General features: G+C 53.9%; 5 protein-coding genes across 5 annotated transcripts; 1 reads left to right on the forward strand and 4 right to left on the reverse strand.

The window, feature by feature from the left end:
* Nucleotides 1-139: 139 nt before the first annotated feature.
* On the forward strand, nt 140-2,260 carry QC764_611760 (uncharacterized protein). The gene is made up of 3 exons (XM_062949653.1): nt 140-1,306; nt 1,364-1,955; nt 2,025-2,260. The coding sequence occupies exons 1-3, from the start codon at nt 893-895 to the stop codon at nt 2,066-2,068; spliced, it is 1,050 nt and encodes a 349-aa protein (XP_062797073.1). The 5' UTR covers nt 140-892; the 3' UTR covers nt 2,069-2,260.
* Nucleotides 2,261-3,065: 805 nt separating this feature from the next.
* ADI1_1 (1,2-dihydroxy-3-keto-5-methylthiopentene dioxygenase) lies at nt 3,066-6,511 on the reverse strand (the record flags this gene model as incomplete). Its single annotated transcript, XM_062949654.1, has 4 exons — nt 3,066-4,062; nt 4,124-6,019; nt 6,087-6,353; nt 6,418-6,511. The coding sequence occupies 4 exons, from the start codon at nt 6,509-6,511 to the stop codon at nt 3,803-3,805; spliced, it is 2,517 nt and encodes an 838-aa protein (XP_062797074.1). The 3' UTR covers nt 3,066-3,802.
* Nucleotides 6,512-6,944: 433 nt separating this feature from the next.
* RAD14 (DNA repair protein rad14) lies at nt 6,945-8,250 on the reverse strand (the record flags this gene model as incomplete). Its single annotated transcript, XM_062949655.1, has 3 exons — nt 6,945-7,384; nt 7,449-8,073; nt 8,152-8,250. 3 exons carry the CDS (start codon nt 8,248-8,250, stop codon nt 6,945-6,947), a joined length of 1,164 nt encoding a protein of 387 aa, XP_062797075.1.
* Nucleotides 8,251-8,846: 596 nt separating this feature from the next.
* On the reverse strand, nt 8,847-9,913 carry PHO88 (phosphate transporter (Pho88); the record flags this gene model as incomplete). Its single annotated transcript, XM_062949656.1, has 3 exons — nt 9,575-9,913; nt 9,342-9,502; nt 8,847-9,241 (listed from the first exon to the last, which is right to left on the reverse strand). Exons 1-3 carry the CDS (start codon nt 9,787-9,789, stop codon nt 8,847-8,849), a joined length of 771 nt encoding a protein of 256 aa, XP_062797076.1. The 5' UTR covers nt 9,790-9,913.
* Nucleotides 9,914-11,665: 1,752 nt separating this feature from the next.
* Nucleotides 11,666-12,787, reverse strand: QC764_611810 (uncharacterized protein; the record flags this gene model as incomplete). The annotated part of the gene is made up of 1 exon (XM_062949657.1): nt 11,666-12,787. The coding sequence occupies one exon, from the start codon at nt 12,785-12,787 to the stop codon at nt 11,666-11,668; it is 1,122 nt and encodes a 373-aa protein (XP_062797077.1).
* Nucleotides 12,788-13,164: the final 377 nt, after the last annotated feature.

Raw genomic sequence — 13,164 nt, forward strand, 5'->3', positions numbered from 1 at the left:
CAGAACATGGAAGGGTGTGACTGCTCGGTTGTCGGTTGACAGCGACTTGCCGCCTCGCCCGCCGCAGCACATGGCATATATACATACCATGTGTTTGATTACTTGACGCCAGGAAGGCCCGAAGCGGCCCAGAACAGACGAGAGAATGAACGAATGGACAAGTTTCCCCGCACCCCAGAAAATGGTGCCCACCCACTTTTCCCTATCATCTCCATGTTTACCCCAGATGTATTTCACGTTATATTCCCAAACCCCATTTAGAAATGTTTGGTTCTGCCCTCCCATACGTCACTTGTCTGGTTCTTAATGTACCCAACACCAAGCGAGGGCGGCTGCGTGTGAGCAGCGTGACCTTGGATAATCAACGTGGGAGAAGGGGGCGGCTGCACCTGATTTTACCCGGCTGTATACAGAGCCTTCACAAACAACAAGACATCAATTCCGGAGCTCCGGCAATTGTGGACGAATACGGCAAGGGGTCCAATAACAGCTCGAATCTTTCTCCACCAATCACTCATATTATACCCAAATGATCAGAGAACATAGAACAAGTTCTGTAGTATCGGCAGTTAGTACTTGCCGGGAGCCTGAAAGAGTTCGAAGAGACTCTACCCGGTCGAGACGGGGCCATCGACGCCATCGTGCCCAAAGCAAGCAAACAGACATGGCTGGAAATCAGAAATAAAAGAGTCCCAGCCGGCCCTGCTTTGGCTGGAGAGCCTCTCCTCTCCTTTTCTCGTCACCGACGAATACTACTTTCCATTTTTTCTCCTCCAGGAGCGTAAGACCTTCCTCTGGTGAAGCCTCGCAAGAGATCAAGCCGCCACCTGCACCCAACGACAAGACACCAGCACACAAGGGGGACAGATCAAAGGATCAACAAAGGGACAATATGCATTCGTGGTCTACCCTCACCGCGGCCTTTGCGCTGCTGGCCAACGGAGTTGCCGCTCAGAACATGTTGCGGTTCGCCTGCTCCCAGCTCGTTGTCGACCGTGTCGATCCTCTCGTCAACCCCGGCGTCCGCTACACTCCCCATCTTCACCAGATCGTTGGTGGTAACTCCTTCAACCTGACCATGGAGCCAGTCGAGTATGACTTGGTCAAGAGATCGACCTGCACATCCTGCTCGTTCCCCCAGGATCTGTCCAACTACTGGACGGCCGTCATGTTTTTCAAGCACAAGAACGGATCGTATCACCGCGTTCCCCAAGTCGGCAACGGCGGTCCCCAGGGTCAGCTCATCAACAAGGGTGGTCTCGACATCTACTATATTCCCAGCGGCAAGACCACCGCCTTCAGACCTGTACGTTCTGTGCTCGTGGGCCCAGGGATTTGTATCACTGACAAGACTGGCATCTAGGGCTTCCGCATGCTTGCCGGTAACGCGGCCAACACCGAGGACAGCAAGGTTTCCAAGGCCAACATCTGCCATCGCTGCTGGACATCGACCAACGAGGGCAACTTCATCGGCGGTGCTCCCTGCACTGGCTCTGATACCGTCGGCATCCCTCAGGAGCCGCGCTGCAAGATGATCCGCCAGACCATCATCTTCCCCCACTGCTGGGACGGCAAGAACCTTGACACCCCCGACCACAAATCCCACGTCGCCTACGGCCAGGGCTCTGGTGCCACTGGCGGCGGCGCCTGCCCATCCAGCCATCCCGTCAAGCTTCCTCAGCTCATGTACGAGCTGATGTGGAACGTGACCAACTTCAGTGATAAGAACATGTGGCCCACCTCGGGCCCTGCCTTTGTCTACAGCATGAACCTCGGCGGATCTGCCGCTCACGGTGACTACGTCTTCGGCTGGGAAGGCGACACTCTTCAGCGTGCCATGGACAAGGGCTGCAACCTCAACCGTGCTTGCCCTGCTGCTGGTCTTACTTACCAGCCTCCCGAGGTTTACAACGCTTGCAACATCAAGCAGCAGGCTCCCGAGCCCGTCGACGGCTGTAAGTTTTCATCCCCAACCCCTTTACAAACGTCTGAGAGAGATGAATGCTAATGATATCATCAACCAGGGCTCAAGGCCATGCCGATGGGCGATGTCGCCATCAAGGCTTAATCTCACGCAATGACAGCGATTTCCTAGTGTTCAAGAGAACAGGACCAAGACCATGGACTTGTTTGAAAACTCTACATGTTCATCATTGTTTTGAAAAGAGTGGTCTGGTTGGGTGGTTAAGCACGCCAGCAGAGCGGAGTCGGCATCAGTTTACACAAACATAGTATTACTTTTATTCCCCCTCCTCACTCGTCTTGTAATTTGTGGTGAATCATTCCTTGCCCTGGTGTGCCCCATTGTGTGTAGTTTGATTACATGTACCGCCGGAATTTGAGCCTGGCTCATTCCAGAATATCTGTGTGTTCATCGATTTAAATTTTTCAAGTCAGTAGCTGGTCGTGGCTTGACCCACCAGTAATGTCGACAGGACCAGGGGACAGCCCAAATCTTCGCTTTGCCCACATTGTGTTCATGCGGCGAGCATGATGCCGTGGTCGAAAAGCGCCAAGCAACCAGTTTAATCTATATAAACACGGTGCTGATGTCTTCCTTCCTAAGCTGGAAAGGCTGAACTGGGAGGTTCGGTACCTATTTCTGCGAGCGATGGACATTGAGCTCCCTTATATTTCCTTTGACTTTGTCAGGTCTTCACATGCTTCAGTCAGGAGATGCTCCTTGTCTCCTTTCTTCAGACACTGGCCCAAGACGCCAGGCATCAAGGTCTTTTGCCTAAATTTGCTCGATTAGTTTTGCCCGCAAGCCAGAACGGTAAAAGTCCCCAACCATGAACGAGGATCGCCCCAGTTCATGTTGACCCGACTTGACTCTGCTCTCCGAAATGGAAACATTGGTAGATACCGGGGTTTGCAATGGAATGTGAAGTTTTGATCCTACCTCAATCAACGTTGCACGCGTGCAGGTGTGATGCCATCCACTGTCATGAAACGTGGCAACCACGTGCTGCTCAAGCATGTATGTATAAGAAAGAAACAGGTTTCCCTTCTATAGCAGCACAGTAGCCCAGCTGGATGTTCACTTGGTATATCTTTGACCCACACATTGTCAACGCTTGCCGCCAAACCTCCCAGCAACGTCCATGGTGTCTTCAAATCTACAGCAGGGGTAAACAATAGGTTAGAGGGAAATGGGGAATGCATTTCTCTCCTTCTGTACTAACCCCATCGTTTCATGACCAGAGACAAACCAGCCGATGCACCTTTTCTGTCGCTTATCGTACAATCGCATCTCCATGAAGAACAGAGTACAATGATCGTGGTAAATGTTTACAACGCGCCTCCGCTGCCGCTAACTGTTAGGGGGTGACCCTCGCTGTTCTTCTTTCTTCTCTACCAACTTAAGAGATATTCCAAGCCAATTATTCTCAATGCTTGGTTGAGTAATTATTCATGCTTTGCAAAAGAAAAGGAAAACAAGAAAAAAAGAGAGAACACCCGCCACATTGTCGAGACAACAACGCCCTTTTTCGCCGTGAACTAAACCAAACTCCTGGTATCTTCTGTGAACCCCAGCAAAAACACTCAATGGTAACAGCAAAAGAGCGACTGATCCCTCACATCAAGGGCCTGATCCATCCAAGAAGCGGCGAAATGACGAGGTGGCTGGCGTGCCAAAGAGGCTTGAGCTTGGTGGTCTGGGGGATGGCGGAGGCAGATCACGGGAGTGGCGAGGCACCGTCACTCCCAGCGCATTATATTGGGCGTGGACGGTGGCATTGTGTCGACCCTCTGACCTCGAAAGTCTCTGGTCGTGGCCGCGACGGTACATCTGCTGGTTCTACCGCGCAAACACCTTGACCACACCGTCGCCGCCGCCACTCACAACCCAGCGGCCGTCCTGACTCCACACAACAGAACAAACACCCTCACCGCGCATCACCCTATGGCTCGTAATTTCTTGTGTGCAGGAACGTGTTTCCAAGGACCAGAACCGCAGGGAGCCGTCATGACCGGTGCTCACTAACTCCCGACCGTCGGGGCTGAGGGAGAGACCGGAGATGGAAGCGGGATGGGCAACCATATTGTAGGTGCATTGACCTGGGTGACTGGGTTAGCAAGGGAAAATGGCCAAGGCGCTGGTGGCCGTTGTGAAACTTACCGCTATTGGCGTCGAAGAATCTCACATAGCAATCTTCGTGTCCTGAAATAATGACACCTTCCACACCCGATCCGGCCATAGCGCGCCCACCTCCTGTTGGTCCGCCGCCGCCGCCGCTCTCCTCCTCGCCCAGGCCTTGGGGCTGATCAAGCCCAACGACCGTGGCCACCACCGCGTTGACACTGGTAGCGATGGTTCCATCATAGGTTTCTAGACTGGCCATGGTCCCAGTGGGCTCTCCAGTCCGGGTGTCGTAAACGATGATGGCAGCATCCGAGTAACTCACCACAAATGTCTCTCCGTTGGAGCTCAGGGGTGTGATCTTGGTTGGACTGGCCTTGCCATCGGGACGGGGGATGGAGTGTATCAGCGAGTAGTGGAAGGGGGAGTTGGAGGCGGTTGTCGGCTGGGGCGAGTTCGGGAAGCTGGAGCCGGAACTCATCGAGTTGCCTCGTGTGCGACCGCCAGGACCCCTCCGTCCCGTGCTGGGCTGCGGTGAGGTGAGCTGAGGTGGTGCACTGACTGCCCACAGCTTGACCGTACCATCAGCTGAGCCTGAGACGAGGAGGATGCGGTCCGGTGAGCCATGGGTAGTGTTTTGGCCAAAGACGGAGCCAAGGTTGGCGGGAAGTACGCAGAGGGCCCAGACAGCATCCGCGTGCGCATCCATAGTGGCTTTGGGGTCGACACGTCCTCTTTCCCACACTCGGATGGTGGCATCCTGACCTCCCGAAAAGATCCATCCATCGCCTTGCGCACGCCCGCCCGTAGAGAAGTTGGGCGATGGTGACCACGATGTCAGAGAGAGAACAGCATTACTGTGACCGCGGTGTGTGAAATCGGCAGTCACGTCGAGGTCGCCGACACCAGCGCCGGGATGCCCCGGATGACGATCCGGGATGTGGAATCGCTTGATCGTCCCGTCGTCTCCGGCGGTGCAGATCTCGGGCTCGCCAGGACTCCCGCCTCCAGAAAAGATCACAGTACGAACGGTGTCCAGGTGGCCTCTCAGTCCAAACTTGAGCTTGAAGTTGGTGTTTTCTGTTTTCTGGCTCATAGAGTTCAGCGAAAGCTCGTGGTCCGCACTTCTCCTCCGGCCCATGGAGCTCGAACTCTTTCTTCTATGAGACAGAGCACCGCGGTTGGGGGATTTCGGGATGTTTTCAGCGGCGGGAAACACATCGGTATCCGGTCGATTGGGAGACGCCTGATGAGGCTGCTGCTGCTGTTGTTGTTGTTGTTGTTGTTGTTGTTGTAGTGGTGGTGGTGGCGCGTTGGGGGCAGTGGGATCGGGAAAGTTGCTATCATTAAAATCCCAACTGTCTGACTTGAGCCCGCCGCGCTTCTCGGAAGGCTCTCCTCTGTCCTCCGCTCGATTGGGGTGCTTGGGCTGCAAGGCCGGCTCCTGGCCCGATTCCGCCGGAGGCTTTGCGTGGATAGGTATCTGGCCAATCCATTCGCCAGCATTCCCATACATGGCCGATGACTGCTCGGCATTTGATGTACGCATCATGGGGGCAGACTGTAAATCAAATTGCTTGACGGGATAGTTGCTTGGACCAGGTGCGCCCTGACCACGGTGGGCTAGAGGCGCCGCGTTTCTAGCTTGGTGGGTCAGAAGCTCACGAACGTGAGCCTGTTGCTGCTGTTGTGAAAGTCCCTGCTGTTGGTAAACCGGGTCCATAACTTGCTGACCAAACGCATCGGTTTCCCGCAAGTCTTCCATCACAGGAAGGGGGGGCGAGTCTCTCGGCGGCATGGGATTAGCAGGTGTAACCATGAGGTAGGTAAATTCAGCCTGACACTGGTCAAGGAAGGTCCTCAGCTCGTTGCGCTGGTTCTCTTCATCGGCGAGGTCGGCTGCGAGCGTGCTGGGCACCGTGGGGTCACCTGAAGCTGCATCGCCAGCCTGTGTCAGCCATTCCGCAAGAATAAGATGCCAGCAGACGTGCCATAGACTTACGAGCAAGCTTCTCCTTCAGTAAAGCAGCCCGATCTAGAGGTTTGGGCTGTGAGGGGTCGACACCCTCCTTTGACTGTGCCAACTGCTGCTTGACCTTCTTTTCCAAAATGGAAACATATTTCTTCAAGGTGTTCTGGGTCGCGTCGGCTCTCCTGGCCTGGCCCTCGAGACCAGCTATCCTGCTCTTCATCTCCTGCCTCTCGATTTCCCAGGCATTGCGATCGCGTTCGTGTCGGTGCCATTCGGTCTGCAGAAAGCGCATAACACCTGCGGCAGCGGTTAGCAAGCAACCACCACATCAGGAGGGAGTTGGTGAGAAAGACATGCGGACCTTGCAGTGTGTACTCAGTGGCAGGGGGGTGGTTAGAGCCCATCATGCCTCCGACTTCGTGCGCGCCCATGCCACTCCCTCCATTGGTGCCCATGGTGGCAGCAGAGCGAGCGAACCACGAGATGCCGTGACTGCGGGCGAAGAAGCGGTGGAGGTGAGAGTTGAAGAGAGATGGAGGTATTAATTAGCTAGCTGTCCATATAACAAAAGCACTAGTCGGTACAAAGAATCGGTTCTGTCTTGCTGATACTGTTTGTCGCCTGTGCCTGGCTGGCTTCAAGTCGGTGCGATGGTCGCTGGCTGGTTGGTTGGCCAGAAGTCAACGACACACGGGCCACTTGCCTCTCCCGCTGAGGGAGCTCGAATGGCTCCACGAGGGTGCCGTGGGATTGGGCCAATCAGAGGCTGCTATTTTGTGCTATGCAACTGCTGTATGTGTATAACTTCCATTTGTGGGACTATTGATTTCGACAATGTCTCCCATGTTCTTTATGTCTTATCATACATAGAGAGAGAGAGTACAGGCATCAAAACTCCATTACCTCCACCTGTGAGCCGCAAGTCAAACATGTCTTGACCGTCATCCCCTCCGCATTCTCCACGGTCCTCCCCCACTCATGGGCATGTTTCCCTCGATCCCCAATCGCATCTCCAAACCTGGCTGCTTTTCCAGGGCCCGAGCCCGAGCCGTTGCTGTCCCCTTTGGCATTGTTCCTCCTGAAAGCCTCGGTCCTGGTCTTGCGCTTCAGGTCCAACAGCTTTTCTTTAAACTTGGCCTCCTTCCTCCTTTTTTTATCTTGCTCTCGCTTCTCGAATTCGGCGTCGAGTGCCTCTGCTGAGCCCCATTTCTGGTTGATGGCATACTCCTCGACCTGGTATCGTAGAAACAGCATCATGTCATGCCAGTGTGACTTGTGGGGATTTGGCTTGGACAGGTGCGGTAGCAGCTCGGGATCTCTCAACTCGGCTTCGCAGGAACATCATGTTAGCAGCACAGCACCATGATCAGGACACCCCTGTGATGGACTCACGATCCGTCAACAAGTAATCCTCTTTGCACTCCGTCTTGGTTAACAAGCTGTACCTTTCGGGAAACTTTTGCTTGCACCCGTTGCAGACAGCACACCCGAACACTTCTTCCCAGACAAAGTCGATCTCGACAGTCTTGCATTCCCTGCATCGTTTTCTCGTATTTTCATCTGCCAGCACACTCAGCCCGGGCTCGAAAGGTCCCGACTTGTTTCTCTGCAGTTTCTTGATCAGCTGCAGCCTTTCCCACTCGGCAGCAGTCATATTCGCCGGCTTCTGCTCCGCCTCGGGCTTGCCTGGTACGCCGGCAGACATGCTCTTGTTCCAAGGGTCATCTTCGATGCTCAGGAAGCCGCCCTTTGTATCTGTCATGGCGCTAAAGTTGTAGTCGACATATTTCGTAAATTTGCGCGAGACTGGCTGCAGGCCCTCTCCTTCCTTGGCCGGACTCGTACGCGCATCCCGGTTTGTGGCCGGCACTTCGGCTCGCGATATCGACCCGTATGGCCGTTTCTTCCCAGCCGGGGCGGCGGTTGTCGTTGATCCATCTGTCTGTTGTACATCGGAGGCACGGAGCTCGGCGTCGCGCTGCTCACGAATGGCTTTGGCGCGCAAGCGGTTTTCTTCCTGCAATCAGCGCGCGAGGTGAGCATCCATGGCGGTACCTTAATATCACTCGGAATTGCGGAGATGGAAGTAACCTACGATGCGACGGGTGATTTCAGGTGTTGGTGGAGATTGTGGCCGTCTGGGGATGGTTGTGGTTGTCGCAGCCTCTCTTGGTGGGGTTGCTGGCTTATCCATGGCGAACAAAAATGTGGTTTGGTGTTCTTCGGGAGCCGTTGCTGTTTCGATTGATCATGTCGTTATCTGATAGCAGGTAGAGAAATGGTGTCTGCTCTTGATCATGGAAGCATCGTGTTGAGGTGAGAGCAACCTGCCTGAGCTGGAAGCTGGGGGATGCTCAAAGCGACGCAAGGACCGCCACCGACCACTCCCATCGGCGGGATGGCTATGACGCGTAGGTTGCTGCGCGGGACGGGGACTGGCCACCACCCCCAAATACTTTCAGGTCCATTAATTACTCGACAATTTTTACACACAGGAAGACGGGACACTCCATGCACTGAACAAAGAATATCCATAGAAAGCCGTAGAAACAACCATGAGCAAAGTCGATTGACGAACGCACTTGATTATTGAAAAGCAAAACCAAGAACACCACGCCCCCCTCCGCTAATAATTGCTGATCCAGCCGACCCGCCATCCATTTCCCCCCAAAAAAATCTATCACAACGAGGCGCCCCCCGCAAGGGAACTTTCTTATCAAGAAAACCCCGCCAAAGCGCGCGCAGCCAACGGGACCCATCCATCCAGGACCATACATTTTGTAAAGTACTCTACTCCTCCTTGGCGCCACCACGGCCGGCACGTTCGGCCGACTCGACAGCCTTCTTGTCGCTCTGGGCGGAGCCGTTCTGGAGACCGCTCATGAAGCCGGCAGCCTGCTTGAATGGGCGCTTGAGATCACCAGATGCGGGCTGGCCCCAGACGTGGATCTTGGTGAGGTTGGCCTCGAGGGCGCCCTTGAGAGGGATGATGCTCTGGATGAGGAGGGGATTGGTGTATTTGAAGTACAGGTGCATCACACCCATCATCAGGACACCCATCATCTGGGAGCGCATCAAGTTCTTGAGCTGGGCGAGGTCGTAGGCCTGGACCGTAGTGGTGACGAGCTTGCCCTCCTCGCTGGAGCCCATTGGCGCGGGTTCGACATACTTGAGCGTGGTAAGATCTGTAGAAAACAAGGACGCATGTTAGTCTGGGTCTCGCGGAGGCGCAACACGGAGAGAACGGGGAGGACGGGGAGGAACGGGAAAGACGGGGCGACGCACCCTTCTTCTTATTGATGGTGTTCTGGATGTAGAGGTAGATGCTCAGAATGATCAGGTTGCTGGCAATGTAGCCGGCGCGGCAGAGGTTGAGAACAGACTCGTCTTCGAAGGGAATCTTCTTGGCGACCTGCATCATCCCGAGGATGATGATCAGGTTGGTGCTGGAAAGCAACAGGTTAGCTGGCAGAACGAAACAATGGGCGCAGGGCCGGCGCCGGTGCGACGGTGCCTACATTTGTGGACTGAGACCCATTGTGACAGATGTGACTGCGTATGGAGATGCGCGGTGCAAGTTTGTCGGTTCCAGCGAGCGGTTATGGATGCTTGGAAGTGAGCGTGGACAGGCGATCCGGCCAGATTTTATTTCTCTGATGTCTCCAATCCAGAAACCCGTCTCAGCTCCGTGGCCACTCGCACGGATCCACTGCCAAAGCCCATAGCTTGGCATCCAACAAGACCAGGAGCGTGTTTGCAATGATAACCAACTAGATACCTAATTATTCATTTCATCGACCAAGAGTCTTCGGGGAAATCTCTCTTGTATTTCAGATCATTTATGGCTACCTCTCTTTGCCCTCTCGAGCTCGAACTACGGAATCATGACAGGGGAAGGCCCCCGAATCATCTCGGAATAGAAAATTCAGTATATAGATAGCTTGAGAATACACCCTCCGTAGTTCGCCAAGTTTCAAGTAGAACCTCCCGCCTTTCACACTGTGGTGACCTCCAGACCCACTCCAGTGTCTCTCAGACCCTGGGGACATGTCGCTTGCAACGCTCTGGGTTTCGGCAGAGCAACCGTTGTCTCGCTCCATTCTTCCGCCACGAGCCAACCTCAACAACACTTAAGCTTTTCTGCATACCGGTGTACACCCACGTCGTCGTTCACAACCATGTTATGGTTAATCCTCTTTTCTGCGCAGTCTCGATGTCACCTTGCCAATGGGGGTAGCTGTTTGATGACAGCTGCATGTGGCGACCTGCAACTCTTCAACACGTCTTTGGATATGCTATGGAACACAGAGATGGTTCTGAAAGGCCTCTCTCGCCTTCTCAGACGGGCAGATACCTCAACTAGCTTTACTGATGGATAGCATGGGCGTTTGAGAGTATTTGTTTACTTACAAGAATGTCGACCATATCACTTACCTCTACCACAGCACTCCTTCACAGTGATCCCACCTCTTCGTTTGCCTCCCATTTTCACTTAACAGCACCTCCAGCACGTTCGACATAGCCTACCTGCCAGATCTTTCCCGTGATAGCCAGAGGTAGTGTGCAAGTCAGTTTTGCCATTCCTAAGATTCCAACTGGGCCGTGAGAATACATAACTCAGCCGGTGGAATTCCTTCCGAATACACCATGCCAATCATCCTCAGACATACAATTCTTCCGTTCAACCAGCAGCAACGTTCAATGCTCAATCTCCGTATCACGCGGATTATTTGGCAGCATCAATCGACATATTTAAAGTCCTTTGCCTATCCACCCAATCGCGACGACATGACGACCTACCATACCTACAACTTTAACCTCTCCTGGTATGAACTATCTTTCCCGAAAGATTACGCAGCTCCAATACCTTTCAGTGATCCACAAAAGTTAGGGGGTTGGCATGTGTGGTAAACACTGTAGACAATAATTCTCGCTCACCAAGCATGATTTGTCTCGTCAACATTCAATCAATACATGCATATAAATAGCACGACTTTCTTCCTCGCGTCCTGAGCAAGCCCAGGGGCACAATGAAAAAAGAGAAATATGGCCGGTCAGACTTCCATCGACACCCACCCCGTCCAAGCGCCCGAAGGCAAGACCTTGAGAAATCGGGGTACAGATCATCGCCACTCTCTATACAGCCGCAGCACAAAGGCCAGCGACCGCCACCTTTGCAGGCAGGTCGAGAGTATAAAAAAAGGCTCCTCACTGTTGGGCGCCGAGGATATCGTTCATCAACCCGGGTGGGATCTGTGGCTCCTTTAGGGAACACAAAAGAGGACGACTACTATAGAAATGATTCTCTGAAGTATTGTCGACATGAAGAAAAAAAGAAAAAGCTAAATCGAAATGGAGGGAGGAGAGCACTCAATTTATACCCATTACCGGTGGCCAGTGCACGCATGCAAATTTGCACTCGCTCGCACAGACCATTCTCTCCACCCTGCAAAAATTCGGGCATCAAGTGGGACAGAATGGACCGCAAATCGTTTTGCCGACTCAGACCGCCAAAATTTCTCGCGCTGGAGAAGAGTTTTCCAATTTTTGTACGTGACAACGCTCAATATGGCACCATTGAATTTTGTTGGACAAGGCATCTCAGCAATCTATTCCCGATACAAGCCCTCCTCTTCAATCCACCACTTTACTCCGTCACTAACCATCTTATCCAACCTCTCCCTGTTGCCCTCCCTGGCAGCATCCCGTGCATAGGTACTACTGACCACCTCAGTCCCCGCCTCTCTTCCCTCGACCATCTCGATCCTCTCCGCCCATTCCTTGCTCCCGCTTATCCTTCCCAGTCCATGACCTCCCCCCTCTTCCCCGTCATCATCCTGTACCAGGTCTTGCAGATACTTCAGCTGCTCGTCCTTCCCACCCCACTCATCATCTGTCCGCATCGTCACCCTCAGCCTCGCCCTTTGAAACAATGGCCCAAGAGCCTTTTGCATAGGCGTCCTGGGCTTCTCTTGCTTGTTCTCCGCTGCTGTCGGCACACTCGTGTCCAGCGGCGTACCAGGCGGAGGGGCCGCCACCGGGCCGTAATACTTTGGATTGAACACCCGTATCAACGTGTCATAGCCCACCAACATGACCTGCCCCATCTTGACCTCTGGTGCACCCCGTTGGTAAAACCCGACCTGGTCAATCGCCTCGCTCTTCTCGTGGAAGAATGGCAAGGTTGATAGCCCAATGTCGACATCGATTGCTGTGTTGGCTTGCTGCTGTAGCCAAGCCTGGACATCTTGTGCAAAGGCCCACATCAATCCAAGGCGTTGATGAAAAGGGGCAGGTTTGGGCGCTTTGTCAGCGTTGTTGATTGAGAGCAACAATAGCAGCCTAGTTGTCTCGGCTCTGCCGCCTACATCCACGGCATTTTCCACGTTGTGGTTCGTGGTTGTTGGTGGCCGGCCCTCGGAGAGAATAGCGGATGTGGCCATCCGCAGGTGAGCCCGTGTTGGAGGGTTGAAGGACGAATCGAGGATAATCAGGGTGCGTGGTCTAGCCCGAGGGGGGAGAGGGCTTGGGATTGCAGGTTGGTCATCCTTCTGGCTTGTACCGACAGGTTGCCGTGATGCTGTGCAGATAACTTCGAGCTTCGAGGAGGTGGCTTTGAACGAGGTGAGTGCTTGGGAGAAGAAAGCTGTCAGGACGCGGGCCGAAGCCGATACTCGCGGACGCATGGGTTGGTAACCAGCCTCTGGGGGCTCGCCAGGTGAAGAGGACATAGCCTGGCACGCTCTACCTTGAGTAACGGCTCTCTGATGCTCACAGAGCTCTCATGCGGTTGCTATCGAGGTACGGATGATGACACAGCCAATGCAAGTGTACTTCCTGCTTGTGCAGCGGGGGTGGGGTAGTGGGGGGACAGGGTTTATGGGCCGCTTGCTTTTCTTATGTGCGAGAAACCCGGATCGTGAGAACCTCAACCCCAGATATCTGTTGTCGTTTCCTCCAAGTCCGCCTCTTCTTGTGCTTGTGATGTTTTCGGCGTTTGCTTGCTGATTACTAGGCCACGATGAGCAGGGTCACAATGCAAGGCTGGGCAGCGTGTCAAGCACAATTAGGGAAAGACTGTTCAGTCTGTCCCTAATTACCATCAACA

Source organism: Podospora pseudoanserina, chromosome 6 (assembly GCF_035222485.1).
Source record: "Podospora pseudoanserina strain CBS 124.78 chromosome 6, whole genome shotgun sequence".
Lineage (NCBI taxonomy): Eukaryota > Fungi > Ascomycota > Sordariomycetes > Sordariales > Podosporaceae > Podospora > Podospora pseudoanserina.